The sequence below is a fragment of the Arabidopsis lyrata genome, assembly GCF_000004255.2.
Source record: "Arabidopsis lyrata subsp. lyrata unplaced genomic scaffold ARALYscaffold_8, whole genome shotgun sequence".
Taxonomy (NCBI): Eukaryota; Viridiplantae; Streptophyta; class Magnoliopsida; order Brassicales; family Brassicaceae; genus Arabidopsis; species Arabidopsis lyrata.
The window spans coordinates 3,751,088-3,773,237 of record NW_003302548.1 but is presented as its reverse complement, the minus strand read 5'-3'; the positions used below and the strand labels follow the sequence as shown (position 1 = coordinate 3,773,237).

Sequence of the window (22,150 nt, the reverse complement as noted above, 5' to 3'; positions counted from 1 at the left end):
GCACATTAACTTTATGTTGTAGTGGCTAAACGAAATCATCTATAGGCAAAATCATGGTGGCTAGCAAGGTTTTAAACGACCCTTTTAACAAAAATACAAAGGTTTTAAAAGAGCTACACAATGATGAAATAAGTTAATAAATAGAACATCAATATATATTATCAAATGGTTATACTAATTTCTAAGTCAAATTAACACTTTTTTACGCACTACATAATATTTTATTTAATCCACCGTTTAATTTATTTATTGAAACAAATTATAAAGAAAATACTGTAGTCATAAATCACTAATTTATTCTTTTTATGGTATAATAGTTTTCCCGATAAAATTTTTACACACATCAACATACTACCAAATTTGAATCTAGATTATACCAAACTTGGCATTAGTATAAAACAATCCAATACAATTCTGTTCTTTAATTTTCTCTTTAATGGATAAAGATATGTTTGAAATTTAGTTAGTGTCAGCTCCACATCAGGAGCCTAATTTATGGGTCATAAACCCGTCCCAAGTTTGGGTGGAGAATCAAATACAACCTTTATTGTATAACCAACGGTGAAGCAAAATCTCAACGATTAATAAATAATTTCACTTTTGAAACCCCTATATCAAAAAGCATTATCTGCTGCAAACTCATTTTCATCAGTTCTTTGGTCTGAACGTTACCAAAAAAAAAAGTTCTTTTGTCTGAATATCTTGGAAACATTCGGTTAAAGTGAGATTTGAGTGTGTCTACCTTTTTTAACCGGTCAGTCTACACCGTCCATAGCAAAAGCGACGACGTTTTAGGATAGATGATGATATGGATTGATACAAGAACATACCAAAAAGACAAGATTATGCCTAAAAACTAGACCCCACGCGTAATTGCTTTCTTGTTACATGACGTAAAAGTAACGTTACATGAGTCAAAAAGACAACGATTGATAACACAATTAAACAAAGAGAATTCAATTTTAAAGAAACAAAATAAAGCAAAGGAAATATCTCGAACTAGAAATCAATTTCATTTCTGGATCTTTCTGTTATTGAACTGATTGTGATTCTTTTTTCTTCATCTAATCGCAAACGCAAGAAAACAAGAGTTTTCATAAGATATATTGACAAAACATCTGCATCAATGTGATCCTTACCTTGAAGAAAGCTGATCTTCTTGTATTGATCAATGACCATTAGTTTTCTATCTAGTGGCATTTGCAGATATGGAATACGTACAAGCACCAAACTCTTTCCGCGAGCTCACCTATGCGTATGAACACAATGCTATCTAAGTTAATGGAAAGATATCTCAAGGGAACTTGTAAAATTTCAAGGAAAGTACTATGTAGTTGTGTAACTTACAGTCCTTGTGCTCGTTTAGATCTTTATCACAGCTACAACATCTGCAGAAGAGAAGGAGATAGATATCTAGATGTAGGTTTTTTTAACTGTTTAGGTTCAAGAACAATGTGAAACTGATGTTTAGAGAGAAACTTACCTTGTTGTTGAGTGGTCTAGTTTCAACTGTTTCTCTATTTCACCAAAATACAGACCAAACAGCGGTGACCTGTGATACCATGGTTCAAGATCTTTAACAAAATGTTACTTTAAACAAGAACAGAATACAAAATCTCTGTTGTGGCATCTGTGTACTATTGAGGGATATCACAAATGAAAGAACAAGATGCATAAAGAGCACTTACACAAGTTTATCTAGGTCAAAAGAGTTTGGTTATAGGTTTTAATTTACTCTAAGTGTTTTAGATCATGATAGATTTTCTTCTACTAGAGAGACATTCGTTGATGTTCTATACTTTTCTTTGTCCAAACCAAAAACAACTCAATAAAAATTTCGGTATAAAGGCAACAGTCCAGAAGCACAAGCGAACATACTAATAGCGCACATGAAAAGCTTCTTATTGGTATTATTGTAATCAAACTCACGCCCGAAGCCAGAGAACAGGACTTCTAATTAAATGCAATGTCGAAATTAGGAATACTACAGTTGAAATTACCATGATGGAATTGCTGCTGCGGTAAGGGCGGAAGGTAATTTCCAGAGGTGATGTAAACGACTCTCTAGTATTTCTGTTAGATACTCTAGAATTTCTTCAACCTATATAAGAAGAAACCAAAAAAGTTAGAAACATGATTTACATATAGCAAATGATACATATAAACCAAGAAAACTAAAAATTTCAATAAATGATTGTAGTTGAGAAAGTGACCTTTGAATTCAAAGCAATCTCGTTCTGTTTTAAACTTTTAGATCTTTGAAGAAGCAGCTTGCATAACTCCTCGTATTGTTCTGACACAGAGACAGATTTGTATGAAACTGACATGATACCTTCGATTAAATGAGTCCATCTGCTTGTAACGCATCCTATTAACAATAGCTCCTGCTCTTCAGCAATATCACCACAAGTGTTCAAGTAAGAGTGACCACCATTTCTTACAAAACAGAAGAGAACAAAATGGATATATAGTTCAAGAATCAGATCAACTTACGATCTTTTCGATGAATATATCGTCATCATTCTTATCTGAGACACGCAGCCTTCTTAACACTTCTACCCACTGAGCTTTTGGTGCAGAAAATATCAAGCTGGCTCCCGATACCAATCTTAAGGTTCTCTTACTAAGAAAATAAGATATAGCTTTCGATTGCCAGATGCTCCAGGTCAAAAGCTCAATAGGCTGTTTTTCCGAGCTATGAAAAGAATGACATCAAGTTCATCAACAAGTACACCAAGATTATTGCAATACATGCTATCTCATACTTAGAAAGCACAACATACCTCAAGAAAGTTGTATTATTGTCTTCTCTATGTAACAACTCTTTAGGCTCTATGTGCTTAGAAAGGATATTCAAACCAGTCTCAAGTGCTGATACACAGGACACAACAGATTGCCTCTTACAGAGTTTCCCATCGATTATATCTGTAATACCGTCACCTGATTCCACCGCTGCAACCAGAATAGCTTGGAGTTGTTTATCCTTCAATGTCGAGTTATTCATCAAATGCTCTAACACATATTCTCTCCCATTTGAAAGAGTATCTGATGATAAATTCTCCAAACCCTGAAATTTTTCTCCAAACAAACAACAATTCCAACAAATTATAATCCACCTTAAGTTTCACCTATGACTAGAGATAGTGATAAGCAAAAAAAACCTAAAAACACAACCTTTGGGAACAAAGGGTTGGTTTTTATATCTGATATTGCTTCGTCAAGCTCTCTCACAGATTCCCCAAACGTATCTGAACCATTTATGCTTCTTAAGACCTAGTAATGGAGAACACAAGCAATTTAGGGGAAGAAACAGGAATCAATGTGAGAGTGAGAGTGAGAAAAAGCCAACATTTTCGAAGAAGAGACCCCATTGAAGAGCTTTCTTGCAATTCTCAGCATCCCAATGAGCAGGAACACCAGAAGATTGAAACCCAGATGCTAAAATGAGCAAATCCACAAACCCTTTCAATAGTTTGATGAAATCTTCCTTGGAGATTTCTGGGTAATTCCAAACCATTTCTTCTTTATTTTGATTCGATTCGAAAGAGAATAACCCTAATTTCATAAAAGCACAAGCGATTTGACCGATTGGCTTGAGGCATGATCGTGAATCAGTAAAAAGTTTCCCGCGCGTTCGTTGCCCTAGAAGAGACGACGATTCGGTTTTCTGAATAAGTAAGGTTTTGGTTTTCTAAGTAAGAACTTTGTGACGTTTTTCTGCATTTAGAACTACACGATGTTTAACCATTCTAAAGAAAAACTTCAGCTATGACCAAGCATGATTAATTGTTTTTTTATTTATTTATTATATCAACAACTTTCTTATTAAATTTTATTTTTGACATCACATGTGACGAAAATGGCTTGTCTGTGTATATTCATATAAAATAAAATCCAAAATTTGTAAAACTTGGTGTTATTTGTTTTGTCAACTGAATCTATTTGATTAATGGAACTCGGAGTAGTTAACATGACATCTATATATGTTCTATCTAATAAACCAATTGTTAACTATAAATGATTTCTAATAAATAATGAAAATCTTTGAAGCAAATTAGATTCTATATTTTTATTCATCCCTACATAAACCAAAAAGCCAATCTCGTCGTCGATTGATATCACACATGTATAAAGAACATAGTCAAGAGGGCCATCAATTATTATTATTAACGAAAGTTGTTATCTATTCTAGATTTGTCAGGAAGAGTTGAAATTAACGAAATGGTCCAAAATATTAATAATTTACAAATAATTTGTAATAATTAAATGAAAAAGTTGAAATGAAATATTGCAAAAAGTAATTTATGATAAGCATCCCGATTGCCAACTGTGTAAAAGACTGATCAAGAACTGAATGAGTTGTCAAAACTTGGATTTGGTACAAAAAGATATATCTCTTAAAGTCGCACCATATATATATATGTAATATGTTAAACAAAGAAAAAATAAAATTACAACGTGGGAAATGTTGTTAAGGATGTAAAGTATCCGAATAAGGATTAGGTTAACAATACACATGAGTTCAGCTATACACATGCCTAAGTTCAGCTATTCACATAAGTAAATATTTGTTCAAATCTCTCATATATTCGTTTATATCTGTTACAAAAAATAATTATCTGTTGGAACAAGACAAATTCTAACAATTAATATTTTGATCGGAGACACTTATATATATTCTTACAATTTGAGATAAAATATACACAAAATGGAACATATATCAATTAGTGTAAACTGAGCATATTACTATCTCACACGACTGCATGTGTGAGGGTTAGCCATAAATTGGTAGATAGGTCTACAAATTAAATTTAAAAAGTTTCAAGAGATAATCACTGATCGATTCATGTACAAAAAAACTCTATATATAGGTGAACACGTTTTAGCTGAAACGCTTTTAACAAGTATGACCAACCAAAATCGCCAAGGGAGAGCAGTCATTCATCGCGACCTCCAAACCCTCTTTTATGCATGTTGCAGTGATGGAATCCATACATACTGATCTTCCAGAAAGTCGAATAGTTTTTACGAGTCTTCAAAAATGATGATTTTAACAAAATGATTGTAATAGTTAAAGTTCAGAGCCGACTTGCTCTGATACCAATTCAAATCAAGATCACCTTATCTTGACTGCTCTGATGCCCAATTCAAATCAGGAACACGTTACCCTGAATAAGTTACTGAATGATTCAGAAAGTGATTCAGCAACACGAGAAAAAGAGATTAAAGAACAACCTTTCTTTATTGATTTAGAAACTTCACAAAACTAAATCTCTCTCTTCTGTCCTCTCTGAGGTCTTATGGAACAACTCTCCATAGCCTCTCATATATATAACTTATCTACCCCTAAGTCTATATGAGTCTCTTTCTCTAGACTCTCATGAGATCTGTCTCAACACCTCCACGTGTCTCAACTCTCATCTTCGGATGCTGGAGCTCCTCTGGTAGCAGAACTCCCCCCGAGCTGTTCTGAGCTCACCCCGAGCTATTCGAGCTCCCCTGGGCTATTCGAGCTCCCCGAGCTACACTAAGCTCTTTGAGCTTTCTCTCAAGCTCTCTCTCTTCTTCTTCACGAGCTCTCCTCTTGAGCTGCCTTCACGAGCTCCCTCTGAGCTTCTCTCACGAGCTCTCCTCTGAGCTACCTCTGAGCTACCCTCTGAGCTACTTCGGCTATACGAGTTACTCGAGCTCCTTGAGCTCCTCTGAGCTACACGAGCTCCCCGCTTGAGCTACACGAGCTACTCGAGCTCCTTGAGCTCCTCTGAGCTACACGAGCTCCCCGCTTGAGCTACACGAGCTCCCCTGCTGAGCTGCTTCTCTTGTTCTTCATAAGGCTCTTATTTATACTAGAACCAAGCTTTTTCTTTGCCTATTGTGAATAGGAAGACTTACAAATCTTGTCCAACTTGACATTATTTGTATTTCCTTTTCTCTTGATTTCCTTTCTTGGATTTCCTTTCTTGTATCTCTTCTAGCATCTTCTAGAAGGAGATAACTTGCTCCTCAAGTTAGTTGGAATTATCCAACATTCTCCCCCTTAATTCCAACTTGAATTCCGGGAAGCTTGATTCTCGCCAATGCCTTAGTAAGTGTGTCCGCCTTCTGCTCCACACCTTGAACATTCTCAACTTCAACCTTTGTTGAGATACGATCTCTTGCTCCTCCTCAGCTTTTGAAATCTTCAAATTTGACAACTTCAAATTTGACTGCATCTTAGTATCCACAAGCATTCCTTGAGCATCTCCCTCTTGTTCTGCTCCTTGAATTACTTCTTGTACTAGTGCTTGTACTACTTCAACGATTCCTTGAACACAACCTTCTTGTTCTGCTCCTTGAATCACGTCTTGTACTACTTCATGTACTACTTCAGCGAGAAGTATTCCTTGAGAACAAACCTCTTGTTCAACTCCTTGAATAACTTCCTGTAGTACTCTCTGTACTACTTCAACGACTAGTACAGAATACCCAAATATCATAACCCAACTTGGTTTGATATTCTCTAGAATCCGACTTGATTCTAGCATCATTAGAACCCGGCTTGGCTCCAATATTGACCAATCATCTACCTTCTTGAGATGCGGCCTCGTGATCACACTTCTTGACCAATCATCTACCATCTTGAGATGCGGCCTCATGATCTTCTTAGCTTTTAGTAAGCTTGAATGACGTTCGGCTTCTCCCCACATATCATTCAGAATCTTCATTAGACGCCTAGAGACTCCTCCTCTATGCGTAATCGATTGAACTCCATTAGATGCTTAGAGACTCCTCCTCTATGCAACATCGAATATTCATTAGACGCCTAGAGATTCCTCCTCTATGCGTAATCGATTGAGCTCCATAAACTCTCCTCCTCTATCGGTGCGAAAGGTTTTGATGGACAAGCGGGCTTGCTTCTCTACACACTCTTCAAACCTTTTGTACCGATCGAAAACTTCAATCGATATGTCAACAAGGAACCACCTGTTCTTGTTGATCTTGGCTCGTCTCTCACTTTCATCATAAGTTTTTTCTGGAACAAACCGGAAACTGTTTCGGACTTCATAACATAGTCTTCAAGGTATTGCGGTTGATTCACTTGTCGACCCGACCTTGTCAGCTGTGGTACTCCTTGAACTACTTCATCAACCTCATTCTCGTGGTTGTCTTAAGTGATATCCTCCATGACATCATCTTCTTCATGTCCTTCTCCAGCATCTTCTCCACGAATCAACTCCAAAACTTATATGACCTAACCGATCATGCCATGTCCTTGTAGATTCATTAGCAATTCATTCAGTCAGTCCTTCAGCGAGTCCTTCAACGAGTCCTATAGCAAGTCCTTCAGCACGTCCCTCAGCAAGTCCTTCAGCTTGCAGACATGTTGCCTTGCTTATCTCCAAACAACTTGATGCTGACCAGCCTTGTCGCATCACTTTGGATAAATTCTGCTTTTGGTTGTGATCACCGGTTACTCCTCCTTGAGATTGCAAGACGGACCTTCCTTGTCCCATGCCTCTGCCGGAACTGTCACCTCCAAATCTTCCTCTACCATAACCACCGTAGTTATAGCTTCCTCTGTTATAACGTCTTCTTGTTATAACCGCCTCTGTTTCCTTCTTGAAACTTCCCGTTGCCTCCACGTTTAGGGTTTGAGGTCCTTGATCTTCACTTTGAGTTTCTTCCCCAACACGTTCTTCATACTCCAGTAACCTCCCAACAATGTCTTCAAACCCCATCTGCTTTAGGTCAAGAACTTGCTCCAGGGATGCTACAATATGAATGAACTTGGTTCGTGGTTGTGGATTCTCGCCTGCCATACTTGCTTACGAGTCACGTACCACTGGTCTTGTCTAGAGTCTTCAAACTAAGCTCTGACACACCACAGATCTTGTCCAGAGTCTTCAAACTAAGTTCTGAACTTGTACAGAGTCTTCAAACTAAGCTCTGCCATACCACAGGTTTCGTCCAGAGTCTTCAAACCAGAAGCTCTGATACCAAATAAAGTTCAGAGCCGACTTGCTCTGATACCAATTCAAATCAAGATCACCTTATCTTAACTGCTCTGATGCCCAATTCAAATCAGGAACACGTTACCCTGACTAAGTTACTGAATGATTCAGAAAGTGATTCAGCAACACGAGAACAAGAGATTAAAGAACAACCTTTCTTTATTGATTTAAAAACTTCACAAAACTAAATCTCTCTCTTCTGTCCTCTCTGAGGTCTTATGGAACAACTCTCCATAGCCTCTCATATATATAACTTATCTACCCCTATTTTTTTTTTTTTTTTGAATAAAATGTTAAATTATATTCAAGAAAAAAATATACTTGTTACATCAGCATTGTTTTTGAATATATAAAAAACAGAAGATTAAGATTGAGCTTTGCTTTTGAAGAAACAGAGGTTATGAGAAAAAAACAGAGCATTCCACGTTAAGCTTGGACGGCGAACCATGCTTGTAAGGCTTGGTCGTAACGTCTATCGCCCAGTGATTTGATTGCCGAGAGTTGGGTGCGGACGTGCTTGTCAAGCCATCGGATGAGTGTGGTTGCAGGACGCGGATCATCTCCATGGTGTCTTGATTCCTCTCTCTCCAAATGGTATGAACTGTGAGCTGAAATATGTTCCTGGCCAGATAGCTATGGATTCGATCATGTTGAGACTCTGAGATGTAATCTACTACCTGTTGCCACTCCGTAGAGAACCTTGTGCCGAAGAGCTTTTGAGCAAGTGCTTTCCATATTTTAGAGGTATAATGACAAGAGAAAAAGAGGTGATCACGAGTCTCCAAGGGATCGTTGCAGAAGATACAAGACACAGTGGCGCCATTGTTCCATACCTGCATTCTGTCTCCCGTTGATAGACGGTTTTTCAACGCTAGCCAGAGGCAAAAAGAAAATTTTGGCGTCGCGTGAGCGAACCAAACTCCTTTATGCCAAGCCACTTGATTTGAAGTCGTTCTAATGTGATTCCATGTGTCCTTGGTAGAAAACCTAGGTTTAAAGACATCTCCTTTACCTCGCCATACCGCAACATCACTCCTTCCCATATTGCGGCTTTGAAAAGCCTTTGATAAAGCTTCCTCCGCCGCGTTTAAGACCTCTAACCTGTGACATCTCCTCCTGACTCTAAGTCTATATGAGTCTCTTTCTCTAGACTCTCATGAGATCTGTCTCAACACCTCCACGTGTCTCAACTCTCATCTTCGGATGCTGGAGCTCCTCTGGTAGCAGAACTCCCCCCGAGCTGTTCTGAGCTCACCCCGAGCTATTCGAGCTCCCCTGGGCTATTCGAGCTCCCCGAGCTACACTAAGCTCTTTGAGCTTTCTCTCAAGCTCTCTCTCTTCTTCTTCACGAGCTCTCCTCTTGAGCTGCCTTCACGAGCTCCCTCTGAGCTGCTCTCACGAGCTCTCCTCTGAGCTACCTCTGAGCTACCCTCTGAGCTACTTCGGCTATACGAGTTACTCGAGCTCCTTGAGCTCCTCTGAGCTACACGAGCTCCCCGCTTGAGCTACTCGAGCTCCTTGAGCTCCTCTAAGCTACACGAGCTCCCCGCTTGAGCTACACGAGCTCCCCTGCTGAGCTGCTTCTCTTGTTCTTCATAAGGCTCTTATTTATACTAGAACCAAGCTTCTTCTTTGCCTATTGTGAATAGGAAGACTTACAAATCTTGTCCAACTTGACATTATTTGTATTTCATTTTCTCTTGATTTCCTTTCTTGGATTTCCTTTCTTGTATCTCTTCTAGCATCTTCTAGAAGGAGATAACTTGCTCCTCAAGTTAGTTGGAATTATCCAACAATAGTTGTGTGAAAATGACTTCCAACCATCATTATTGTTCAAATGACATTAGGAAATACTTTTGTGTTATGACAACCAAAAAATTAAATAAAAATCGACTCATTTTTTTCTTCTTCCGATCGTATTTACATTATTCCATCAACTTTTGGATGAGCATGGTCTACAACATTGTTGATTGGTTTGATATATATATATATATATATATATATATATATATATATATATATACTTATTTATATCTTTTTTAATAGAATTGATCATATTCCGAGTATAAATTAGCTAAAGAAGACATTTATTCAGACAACCAATACGGTTGATTATATTAAATTGCATGAGCTGGAATGGATGTTTCTCACCTCATTCCTTCAAGTTGCCTATATCGATATCACATCAAGACATGGTGCCCACTCTCCTCCAACTCTAGATTTATTCTATATCTATGTGAAAATGTGCTGTCGTTCACATTCATCTCCAAAATATTTTAATGTATATTTGCATTTGATCATATGAACATGATAAGATTTATCTGTAAATGTTTAATATATAATAGTTAGACTAAAAATATTATATTCTTACTTCGTTTGTTTGTTTCTATATGGATAAAGTGCAAATCAATTATTTGTTAGCTATTGACAAACTAACGTAGTGCAACTAAAGTTAAAATATATATAATCATCTATATATAACAAAAGAAAAAATTGATGACAAGTTTGATTCGAAAGTTTCCTGGTAACATTACGTAAAAAAAAATCATTTGATACAAGAAAGATGTACTAGAATATCAATATGTCTAATGACATTCTATCTTTAAATGTAAGAAACAAAGCTAGTAATTTAGAGAAAACACATAAAAATTTACTTATGTGTTTTGTTGAGTTTTCAGAAATCATTAAATATGTTTTGTGAAATATAATATCAAAGAATTCTTCCTAAAAAATTCAACCCATGTGATGCTATAGTTAGTAGTAAATTTAATAGAAAAAAACTTCATTTTTTGTTTTGTTTTGTTGACTTGCACTTCTACATACTCTATATAAACACAACCATATTAGAGATCAGATCGCCAAAACCACTACTCTTCTTCATCGATCATCAACATGGCTAGATCCTTGTTTCTCTCGCTAACTCTCGCTGTCCTCTTCACCGGAATGGTCTCAGCTCGTGACTGGAACATCCTGAACCAGCTCAAAGGAACCACAACCACAACAAAGACTAGCCAGACCGGCCTCACATCTTTGAAAGGACCAAACCTAAACGGATACTGCGAAAGCTGGAGAGTCAACGTGGAGCTTAACAACATCAGGGACTTTTTGGTTGTGCCACAGGAATGTGTATGGTTCGTCCAAAAGTACATGACCTCATCTCAATACGAGGATGACGTGGAGAGAGCCATCGATGAAGCCATCCTCTACCTCGGAAAAACTTGTTGCGAAAAGAAGAAATGCGATGGCATGGATGCTTGGATCTTTGACATTGATGACACTCTTCTCTCCACCATTCCTTACCACAAGAGCAACGGCTGTTTCGGGTAAATAAACTAAACTTAAACCATATTTACATTAACCTCGGTTTGGTTTGACAATATTTTAGTTTGGTTTTTGGTTCCATTTTTTGATAAAATAATAAATTAAAGATCCAAGGAAATGTGCCTTTAGTCAAGTGCATGGTTAAGTCCACTTGCCTCCGCCTTCACCACCGGAGTTCGACTCTACTAAGTCGCGTTACCCCGCGTAGTAGGAATTGACTATGGATCGGGCCTTGTCGATCCAAAGATGTCAAAAAAAAAAAAAGATCCAAATAATATTTGTAACAAAAAAAAATGATTAGGTTATAAAAAACAATTGGCTTGAATTTTGGTTCAGATCTATCATTTTTTTTCCTGGTTAGCTTTAATCCGGTTTAGAATAAAACCGGGATTGAAATGTTACATTAATTTGAAACAGTGGTGAGCAACTGAACACAACCAAGTTCGAGGAATGGCAAAAGTTGGGCAAGGCACCAGCGGTTCCAAACATGGTGAAGTTGTACCATGAGATCAGAGAGAGAGGTTTCAAGATCTTTTTGATCTCTTCTCGTAAAGAGTATCTCAGATCTGCCACCGTTGAAAACCTTATCGAAGCCGGTTACCACGGCTGGTCTAACCTCCTTCTCAGGTATATATTACCCCAGGTTCGAGTCATATTTAATAACCGCGTAAAACCGAAATTACACTTCTAATTTCACCAAACCAAAAGTAAAACTACAACAATTCAGATAGGTTTTGTCATTCCGTTGAGTTCATTTATTCTCTAAACAAAAAAAAAACTATAGACCATAATTGAAATCAAAATCCTAAAACCAAATTTATATATTTAATACAAACTGGCGGGAAAATTCGATATAACCCTCTAATCGGTAAAACCATAGTAACTAATAGTAACTATTATGTCCTCTGTTTTAAATTAGTAGTCGTTTTAGAAATTAAATTTTGTTTTAAATTTGTTGTTGTTTTATGTTTTTAATGCATACTATTTTTGATAGATTTTCCAGTTTTATTCATATTTATTTTAGTTTATTAATTGATGATATCAAATAAAACAATAAGTTATTTAAGATTTTGGTCTTTAAGATTGGATTTTTCAGCATTTAATTTATAATTGTGTCATTAATTTGTTTATTTGAGTAATTAATGGGTTTGACCGAAAATAGGAGAGAGAGAGTTGTGAAATCATATAAAAACATTACTAATAATTTATGTCTAATTGGTGGCAATTATCGAGTTTATACTAGTGAATTGCCACCAATTAGACATAAATTATTAGTAATGTGTCATCAATGTGTTTTTATATGATTTCACAACATAAATTATACTAGTGTTGTCAATGTGTACATTGACAACAATAATTCGAGCATTATGGTATAATATAATGAACCAAGTATAATAAAATTATCAAACCTGAAAAATGCAGGGGAGAAGATGATGAGAAGAAGAGTGTGAGCCAATACAAAGCAGATTTGAGGTCATGGCTTACAAGTCTTGGTTACAGAGTTTGGGGAGTAATGGGTGCACAATGGAACAGCTTCGCAGGTTGTCCAGTTCCCAAGAGAACCTTCAAGCTCCCTAACTCCGTCTACTATGTCGCCTGATCAAATCTTATTTACTAACAAAACAATAAGATCAGATTTTCAATCTGATTCTTGAGTCTTTTTTTTGTCTCTCTCCCTCGTTTCAAATGCTTATGATCCATGAACCATGATCATCTTTGTGTTTATTTTTCTTATTTATATTACCATTTTGGGCCTTTGTGAAATTGATTTTGGGCTTTTGTTATATATTCTCCTCTTTGTCTTTCTTTACCTAACTGAGTTCTCTACCTAATTGAGTTAGATTCAAGAACATTGCTGAATTTGGTAAAGTTCAGATATAAGATCAAAGTATTAAGTAAGACTAAAGTAGAAATACATAGTAACTTGAAAGCTACTCTAAGTTATACAAATTCTAAAGAACTAAAAAGAACAGCAGAAGTTGGAAGCTCAAGCAAATAAATATATAAAAACACTGACTACACTGAGCTGTCTCCTTCTTCCACCAAATCTTGTTGCTGTCTCTTGAAGCTTTCTTATGACACAAACCTCAGACCCAATTTCACCTCACAGTTTGGTACAACCTCAGTTTTCTTCACAACAAATTCAAACATATTCTCCTTATATTACCTCTTATCTCTTCAATCATCAAAACACATAGTCACTTACATTTCTCTATATATCCTTCCTTCTACTCTGCTTTCGAGCTCAGCTTGCCTTGCCATGGAACCAAACACCATGGCCACCTTTGACCATGAGGTAAGAGAGAAAGAAACAAAACAAAATGTTACCTGGGTTTCCTTCTTGACCAAATTCTTTCATTTGGGTTCGCATTAAAATCTCAAAGTTATGTACTTTTTGTGAATGCAGCATCGTCATTCATCCCCGGCTAAGATCTGTAGAGTTTGTGGCGATGAGGTCAAAGACAATGACAATGGCCAGACTTTTGTGGCGTGCCACGTGTGCGCTTACCCGGTTTGCAAACCTTGCTATGAATACGAGCGTAGCAACGGTAACAAATGTTGCCCTCAATGCAATACTATTTACAAACGCCACAAAGGTAGATTAACTTAAACCCTGTTTTTTGTTTTAGCATCCATAACTTGCTTAACTCTCATATTGGTGAACTGTTTTGTTTAAAGGCTCTCCGAAAATCGTTGGAGATGAAGAAAACAATGGTCCTGATGATTCAGATGATGAGTTGAATATCAAGAATCGCCAGGATGCTTCCTCCATTCACCAGAATTTTGCCTATGGATCGGTACTATATGATTTTGATCCATGTTTTTTTTCTTTTCTTTTCTTTATAGTCTCTCCTTCCCATATGGAATCAAGATTCTGAGTATTTTCTTGGTAATGCAGGAAAATGGAGATTACAATAGTAAGCAGCAATGGCGTCCAAATGGGCGGGCCTTTTCTTCCACCGGAAGTGGTATAAATAGAAAATATATGTTCGATTTATATATATACCTTTAGATGTCTAAACGCAAATTTTGTGACCTGTTTCTGTGTGATTTGATTTGAAGTGTTGGGGAAAGACTTTGAAGCTGAAAGAGATGGCTACACAGATGCAGAGTGGAAAGAACGAGTAGATAAATGGAAAGCGAGGCAAGAGAAGAGAGGTTTAGTGACTAAAGGAGAACAAACAAACGAAGACAAAGAAGATGATGAAGAAGAATACCTGTAACAAACAAAAAGAAAAACTGATCTTTCTTTAATCTCAAGTAATAAAGACTTGAAACGTAAGTAACTGAGTTCTTGTTTTTTACAGAGATGCTGAAGCAAGACAACCTCTCTGGAGAAAAGTCCCAATCTCATCGAGCAAAATCAGTCCTTACCGCATTGTGATCGTTCTTCGTCTTGTGATCTTAGTTTTCTTCTTCCGTTTCCGTATCTTGACACCAGCAAAAGACGCATACCCTCTCTGGCTTATCTCAGTCATCTGTGAGATCTGGTTCGCACTTTCTTGGATCCTTGATCAGTTCCCGAAATGGTTTCCAATTAACCGAGAAACCTATCTTGACCGTCTCTCTATGAGATTTGAACGGGATGGCGAAAAGAACAAGCTTGAACCGGTTGATGTGTTTGTCAGTACGGTGGATCCGCTCAAGGAGCCTCCGATAATCACAGCCAACACTATTCTTTCGATCTTATCCGTTGATTACCCAGTAAATAAGGTTAGCTGCTATGTGTCTGATGACGGTGCATCAATGCTACTGTTCGATACATTGTCTGAAACTTCCGAGTTTGCAAGGAGATGGGTTCCGTTTTGCAAGAAGTACAATGTTGAGCCAAGAGCTCCAGAGTTTTACTTCTCTGAGAAGATTGATTACTTAAAGGATAAAGTCCAAACTACATTCGTCAAAGATCGCAGAGCAATGAAGGTCAGTGACGAAAGATCTCTTACTTTTTTAAATCACACAACGGATCTTTACTTACTTGTCAATGTTTTGCAGAGAGAATATGAAGAATTCAAAGTGAGGATCAATGCTTTAGTGGCTAAAGCTCAGAAGAAGCCTGAAGAAGGTTGGGTGATGCAAGATGGTACACCATGGCCTGGGAACAACACTCGTGATCATCCCGGGATGATCCAGGTAACGACAAAACCTCAAAACCCCAACGGTTACAGTATACCATCAAAGGTTCCACCTTTTGATCTAAACAACTACTTTGATTCAACTTTTTCAGGTGTATCTCGGTAAAGAAGGAGCATTCGACATTGATGGTAACGAATTGCCACGCCTCGTGTATGTATCAAGAGAGAAGCGTCCTGGTTATGCACACCACAAGAAAGCTGGAGCCATGAATGCAATGGTAAGCAAAACAAACAGTCAAAAGCTCTCACGGAAATCAAATCTAACTGTTTTCCGGTGATGTTTCAGGTTCGAGTCTCAGCAGTGCTCACAAATGCTCCATTCATGCTTAATCTTGACTGTGATCATTACATCAACAACAGTAAAGCCATAAGAGAATCAATGTGCTTTCTAATGGATCCACAGCTTGGTAAAAAGCTTTGTTATGTTCAATTCCCTCAAAGATTCGACGGAATCGATCACAACGATCGATACGCTAACAGAAACATCGTCTTCTTCGATGTAAGTCTTCACCATCAAAAACCCCCAAATTCAAAATTCAAAACCCTAAAATCTGATTTTTTTTTTTTTAATAACTAAGAAGTTTTGGCCTAGGCCCTTAGTGCCACTTGAACCGGCGACCTCTATGTTTTGTCTGAGAGTCTTTACGAGTTGAGCTATTGACACTTGGTAAAAATCTGAATTTTGCGACGATCTTGCAGATAAACATGAGAGGCTTAGATGGAATTCAAGGACCAGTCTACGTAGGAACAGGATGTGTATTCAATAGACCAGCATTATACGGATACGAACCACCGGTATCGGAAAAAAGAAAAAAGATGACATGTGATTGTTGGCCGTCGTGGATTTGCTGTTGCTGCGGCGGAGGTAACCGTAATCACAAATCGAAATCATCAGAATCGTCAAAGAAGAAATCAGGAATCAAGAGCTTGTTCTCGAAACTAAAGAAGAAGAACAAGAAGAAGAGTGATACTACAACGACGATGAGTAGCTATAGTAGAAAACGATCATCGACGGAGGCGATTTTTGATTTGGAAGATATTGAAGAAGGACTTGAAGGATATGACGAGCTTGAGAAATCGTCGTTAATGTCGCAGAAGAATTTTGAGAAGAGATTTGGGATGTCTCCTGTGTTTATTGCGTCGACGTTGATGGAGAACGGAGGTTTGCCGGAGGCGACGAACACGAGCTCGTTGATCAAAGAAGCGATTCATGTTATTAGCTGTGGTTATGAAGAGAAGACTGAATGGGGCAAAGAGGTAAATAATCATAATTTATAGGTCCTAATGGTAATATTGCAGAATTGCTTAAACAATGAACAAAATTAATTTCAAGATTAATAAAAACTAATTTATCATTATTAACCTTATTTTACATTTTATTAATTTATCCGTGAGTCGAGAATTTAAATGACGGAATTCATCAACTAAACCAAATTTTACTTATCATAATGGTTTTGTAAAAATATTATATAAGTCAATACAGATTCAGATTTTTACAAAATAATTATGATATTTTTACAATTTGTAAATCAAACTTTTTATTTTAAAAATGATTAGAGTATGGATATTAGTGCTTGACTCTTGATTTTGTTTCAATATTGATTTCAGATTGGATGGATATATGGATCAGTCACGGAAGATATCCTTACAGGATTCAGGATGCATTGTAGAGGTTGGAAATCAGTTTATTGTATGCCTAAAAGGCCAGCTTTCAAAGGATCAGCTCCGATCAATTTATCCGATCGGTTGCACCAAGTACTTAGATGGGCACTCGGGTCCGTCGAAATCTTCTTTAGTCGTCATTGTCCTTTGTGGTATGCTTGGGGAGGCAAACTCAAGATTCTTGAACGTCTTGCTTACATCAACACAATTGTTTATCCTTTCACTTCTATTCCTCTACTCGCTTATTGTACTATTCCGGCTGTTTGTCTTCTCACCGGCAAGTTCATCATTCCTACGGTAAATCTCATGATCCTTTTTTACCCCTTAAACTCCTAAAGGTCTACATTTTTATCCATAAATCGTTAAAAATTCACATTTTCCATCCATACTCTTCATAAAAGTTCCTGCTTTTGCGTCAAAATGTTAAAAACGAATTCATCATTCTTACGGTTAGTTTCTGATTTTTAACCCTTAAATCCTAAAAGTTTGAACTTTTACCCCTTAAGTTTTTAAACATTGTTGATTTGCCCCCAAATTCACTCTTTTACCCATTAAGTATCTTAAGTATAAAGATTAACACTCTAAAACTGTTCTTGATTTGTCAAAAAATTAGATAAATGATTCAAACTTTTTTAACACCCATTTGCTTTCTTTGATCCAGATCAACAATTTCGCAAGCATATGGTTCCTAGCTCTGTTCCTATCAATCATTGCGACGGCGATATTAGAGCTCCGGTGGAGTGGCGTGAGCATAAACGACCTCTGGCGTAACGAGCAATTCTGGGTAATTGGTGGAGTCTCAGCTCATCTCTTCGCAGTTTTTCAAGGTCTTCTCAAAGTTCTCTTCGGTGTTGACACTAACTTCACCGTCACGTCAAAAGGAGCCAGCGACGAAGCTGATGAGTTTGGAGATCTTTACCTCTTCAAATGGACAACTCTTCTCATCCCTCCGACTACGCTCATCATCCTTAACATGGTTGGCGTTGTTGCCGGAGTTTCTGACGCTATTAACAATGGATATGGTTCTTGGGGACCGCTCTTTGGGAAACTGTTTTTCGCGTTTTGGGTCATTGTTCATCTTTACCCTTTCCTCAAAGGTTTGATGGGTCGACAAAACCGAACACCGACAATCGTTGTTCTTTGGTCTATCCTTCTCGCCTCGATCTTCTCGTTGGTTTGGGTTCGGATCGATCCGTTCTTGCCGAAACAGACTGGTCCGTTACTGAAGCAGTGTGGCGTCGACTGTTAATGAGGAACCGAATTTGCGTTTGCGTTTTGGACCTCTATTTTGAGCCATTTTGCTTGGCCTATTTTTCAGATTTGGGTGTTCTTTGTTGGATTATATGGATTTGTAAGGAGAAAAAGATTCATACTTTAAATCACTTGTGAAATAAATAGACAAATTTCTGTAAACCAAACACACACAACGATTAGGTTATCAACCAAACACACACACACACACACAAACAAATAGAGTGATGAAAATAATTTCACAAAGGCAATTTAGTAACAAATAAATGAAATTTTACTCACAATTTAGTAACCAAACATGTGTGGAATTGTTTCTCTGTTGTAGAATTTGAGTTTTAAGAGCTTCAACTGTACTTGCTGGTGGCCATTGAGTGATTGTTCCAATAACCACCGACTGTTCCGATTATTGGTGATTCAGGGCTTCTACTTGGCGATGATTTCCTTGGCGAATCCGTAGCTGAGAACTGCTTTATCTCCTCTGCAGTTAATGCGCCCAGTATAGGTCTTTCATCGTGGCTTTGAACCGGTTTCGAGTATTTCTTCTTCTCAGACATTGCGGTTCCAACACTGCTGCATCCGCTGGCCGTGGTCTGTGATGTGGATAACCAAGTTGAGAGACTAGCATCAACAGCTATTTCTTGAGTTCTCTGTTTCTTAGTTTCATCTCTTGATTTCTGGTTCAAGCTGAATGATGATGATAACTCATCAACCTGAGGCTCCAAGCTGAAGGAAGCATTTATCGCATTCTCCTTTCGAGGCTGTGTTTGAGTTGTTCTTCCTTTGGATTTCACAGCTTTCCATTGGGAAAGATTCTCGATCGGGTTCAGTACTGCGTTAACATACCCACTCCTGTCTCTAGCACTGACATTACTCTTTTCTTCAATCCTCTTGATATCCATAACATTATCCACAATCTCCTCGGTATAAACTACTTTATCCCAGTTATGCAGCTTATCCTCATAATTGTCATCATTATAATAGTCTTCATCAAGCAGCCCACCATCATCAATATCCTCAAGATCGCTTTGGTCACAGTCTGTTACATCCTCCTCTTCATCATCACTTTCTCTGCAATTCTGATATCTATGATTTGAAGGATAAGACCCTGACGAGTTCGACATAGTAATATCGCTCTCCTGCCTCGACTTCACCTCTTCTTTCTTCTCCTCAAAGAGCTCAACAGATTCACCTACTACAATGTGTTCATATGTTGTAACATTGGTGTCGAAAGTCACTCTCTTACGATTTGGACTCGGACTCGGACTTTGTTTCTCCTCAACCTTGCCACTGCAATTTAAAGAAAAGAATCAAATAAGTCAAATCTGTTTAGCTAAAACACAAAAACATGATTCTAAGTACGTACCAGAAGATATCAGTAATCGGAATCACAGAAACTTTAGATACTTGCTCAACACTTAGATGATCATCTTTTGGAGACACCTCCGAGATTTTAGAGACTTCCAAAACACTTGAATCTTTTGCATACTTTGGGACTTGTTCAACATTAGGAACCCTAAGATTCAAAAGAACATCCTTTATAGATTCCTCAGAGATTCTCTATAAACAAAAAGAAAGAAACAAAATTACTTCAGATAAAGCAAAACCCAACAAAAATTGAAGCTGAAGCTAGCTTAGTTGAAGCAAATCATCACTAACAGAATCGAAAGATGTGATTTTTTTTCCGGAGAAAACTTACGTTTAAACGAGGATTGAAAGATTCTCGACGTCTTTGACGGCGACGATTCTTCCGACGACCAAAGCAACCAAGTAAGCAACCCATTCTCTTCTAACAGTTCCAAAGAGCTAACGAGATAGTTTGATGATAATAGATTCCTTCGAGAGCTTATCAACGGGTCAACATTGCAAAGAGATGATTTTTACTTAGAAGAGCTAGAGAGAAGAAGAAGAAGAAGAGTACTCATGGATTTGGGGATTTAGGGTTTTTTTTTTTTTTTGTCTTTTCTCTTTTTAATTTTTAGGTTATTAAAATATTAATTTAGGGGGTAGGGGGAAAAGTAGATGACCGTTACGAGTCTGATTAGACTGTGAAATTGGACCGTTGCTATGTGGGCCACTACTTTATTAATAAAGAGAAAATATTATTTAAATTGGAGATAATGGGCCGTTGAAAACCCAATTATTATAAGTCCAGTAAACTTTTTTATATTGAGGTGATTACAGAAGGGACACGTGTACGGTAGGATTCGTTGGCGGCAAAAAGATGATATTTTGAATCTAGTGGATGGAAATTTGAAATGTTAAAAAAAATAATGGGGACAAAGAATCATTTTTAGTTTCGGACTTTATAAACACATTTGGACGTATTCTCCAAATTAAATTATTAGAAAAATGATAATACTATATCTTATTTGTATCATCGAATTAAATCAATTGAATGTTAGACTTTAGAGATTTTCCTTATTGCGGATTAGTACAGAACTACAGATTATGTATCTATAATGGACCGAGTTTTCTGAAAGTTACGAGTCACTAACCAAACGGTCGATTCATCAACGTATATTCAAATGTATATTGTTTTGCGTTTTAATATACTAATGAAAAAATAACTAAGAATCAAACATATACTAAACCAAGGCAAAAAAGAAAGAAATCTAACTACAAATTAACAAAGATCATAGATGATGATAGCTCACAGAAAGTTGCTTGATCTATGATTTTTCCAAGCAATCAAACTAAGGAAAAGCTTCAAAAACATTCCTAAAGCTTTCTCTGGCTTTTCACCAGACGATCAAAACTCAACACTAATGGTCCAAATACAACTCCAAGAGATCATTCCAAAACATCCTACATGATGAGAGCTTCAGACTAATCCTCCTCATAACTTGCTTACTCTTTGAACTGCCATTCTCTTCTGCACATTGGGCAATGAGCTTGACTCGTCTGTGAATTCACCCATTTCAATATACAGTGAAGATGAAACGCGTGATTGCAAGCTCCCCAAACTGCCAAAACACCAATACAATAAGTAGAAATGTTTCAGTAAGCAAGAGAAATAGTGTGTGTGTGTGTACTAAGCAACATATATAAAAGTGAAGACATGAAAGCAGAGAACTTTACTTAGAGGGCAATCATCTCCAGGAAGTTTGCAATCAGGACAACAACCATCAAAAGCCATCCGACATATCCCACATGTTTCGTCTTGAGCATCCCATGTCCATGAAGCAACTGCATGCCATCTATTCCCAGGAGAAACAATCAGTTAAAATGGAAAGCAACGCCGCATGGCGAGAGCTTATGTGTTAAAGCTACAGGAACGAGAAACTTACTCTGTCTTTTTGGGTATGCAGGACAGAAGTAGCATAGAAAGTCAAGGCAACAATTTCATTTTCTTCTTTTACTTGTGCAACAAATCGGAAATGCAGCCATTTAGAACAACCCTAGTCTAGTTCATAAGCTGCAACCTAACGCAGTCTAAAATAAACTTCCCCACAGAAAGCTAAGAAGATGAAGCCACAAAAGGATACGCAAGATCTTGACTTTCATGGTTTCCTCCTGAATAAACAAAATCTTTAATCAGTTTCATAAACCCTGTCAATAAGCCTAAAGATGGTTACAGACCCTAAAATTAGACACTTCTAACAAAAGACTACACAAACAAAAACTCAAGGTAAGTCTTAGAACTTAGGAAAAAAAATTACTATCTCATTAAACCATACCACAAAAACAAAACGAAAACAACATAAAGCTTTCTTTCAGCCTCTTTACTCTACAAAAATAAAGTCAAAAAAATCTCAAAACAAAAACAGAGACATATAGTAGACCTGAATCAAA

The 22,150-nt window shown here is 37.3% G+C and overlaps 5 protein-coding genes and 1 pseudogene across 6 annotated transcripts; 2 read left to right on the top strand and 4 right to left on the bottom strand.

The window, feature by feature from the left end:
* Positions 1 to 857: 857 nt before the first annotated feature.
* Positions 858 to 3,650, bottom strand: LOC9301463. Its single transcript, XM_021023130.1, has 9 exons — positions 3,350 to 3,650; positions 3,175 to 3,273; positions 2,784 to 3,067; positions 2,494 to 2,695; positions 2,214 to 2,384; positions 2,001 to 2,101; positions 1,484 to 1,552; positions 1,348 to 1,388; positions 858 to 1,249 (listed from the first exon to the last, which is right to left on the bottom strand). The coding sequence occupies exons 1-9, from the start codon at positions 3,563 to 3,565 to the stop codon at positions 1,191 to 1,193; spliced, it is 1,242 nt and encodes a 413-aa protein (XP_020878789.1). The 5' UTR covers positions 3,566 to 3,650; the 3' UTR covers positions 858 to 1,190.
* Positions 3,651 to 7,116: 3,466 nt separating this feature from the next.
* LOC110230187 lies at positions 7,117 to 7,534 on the bottom strand (annotated as a pseudogene).
* A 3,137-nt stretch (positions 7,535 to 10,671) lies between these two features.
* On the top strand, positions 10,672 to 13,122 carry LOC9301462 (acid phosphatase 1). Its single transcript, XM_002865342.2, has 3 exons — positions 10,672 to 11,314; positions 11,730 to 11,939; positions 12,735 to 13,122. The coding sequence occupies exons 1-3, from the start codon at positions 10,884 to 10,886 to the stop codon at positions 12,910 to 12,912; spliced, it is 819 nt and encodes a 272-aa protein (XP_002865388.1). The 5' UTR covers positions 10,672 to 10,883; the 3' UTR covers positions 12,913 to 13,122.
* Positions 13,123 to 13,260: 138 nt separating this feature from the next.
* LOC9299693 (cellulose synthase A catalytic subunit 4 [UDP-forming]) lies at positions 13,261 to 18,525 on the top strand. The gene is made up of 12 exons (XM_021025029.1): positions 13,261 to 13,608; positions 13,720 to 13,909; positions 13,992 to 14,110; positions 14,212 to 14,281; positions 14,376 to 14,532; positions 14,621 to 15,233; positions 15,306 to 15,443; positions 15,538 to 15,663; positions 15,732 to 15,944; positions 16,145 to 16,702; positions 17,054 to 17,404; positions 17,769 to 18,525. The coding sequence occupies exons 1-12, from the start codon at positions 13,573 to 13,575 to the stop codon at positions 18,354 to 18,356; spliced, it is 3,159 nt and encodes a 1,052-aa protein (XP_020880688.1). The 5' UTR covers positions 13,261 to 13,572; the 3' UTR covers positions 18,357 to 18,525.
* Positions 18,517 to 20,320, bottom strand: LOC9299692. The gene is made up of 3 exons (XM_021025037.1): positions 20,055 to 20,320; positions 19,722 to 19,915; positions 18,517 to 19,645 (listed from the first exon to the last, which is right to left on the bottom strand). The coding sequence occupies exons 1-3, from the start codon at positions 20,136 to 20,138 to the stop codon at positions 18,703 to 18,705; spliced, it is 1,221 nt and encodes a 406-aa protein (XP_020880696.1). The 5' UTR covers positions 20,139 to 20,320; the 3' UTR covers positions 18,517 to 18,702.
* A 588-nt stretch (positions 20,321 to 20,908) lies between these two features.
* On the bottom strand, positions 20,909 to 21,907 carry LOC9301461 (anaphase-promoting complex subunit 11). Of its 2 annotated transcripts, none has more exons than XM_021016328.1 (3): positions 21,844 to 21,907; positions 21,437 to 21,555; positions 20,909 to 21,321 (listed from the first exon to the last, which is right to left on the bottom strand). In XM_021016328.1, exons 1-3 carry the CDS (start codon positions 21,900 to 21,902, stop codon positions 21,206 to 21,208), a joined length of 294 nt encoding a protein of 97 aa, XP_020871987.1. In that variant the 5' UTR covers positions 21,903 to 21,907; the 3' UTR covers positions 20,909 to 21,205. The 2 variants fall into 2 exon arrangements, with proteins under 2 accessions (XP_020871987.1, XP_020871988.1); XM_021016329.1 differs by lacking the exon at positions 21,844 to 21,907 and adding an exon at positions 21,646 to 21,837.
* Positions 21,908 to 22,150: the final 243 nt, after the last annotated feature.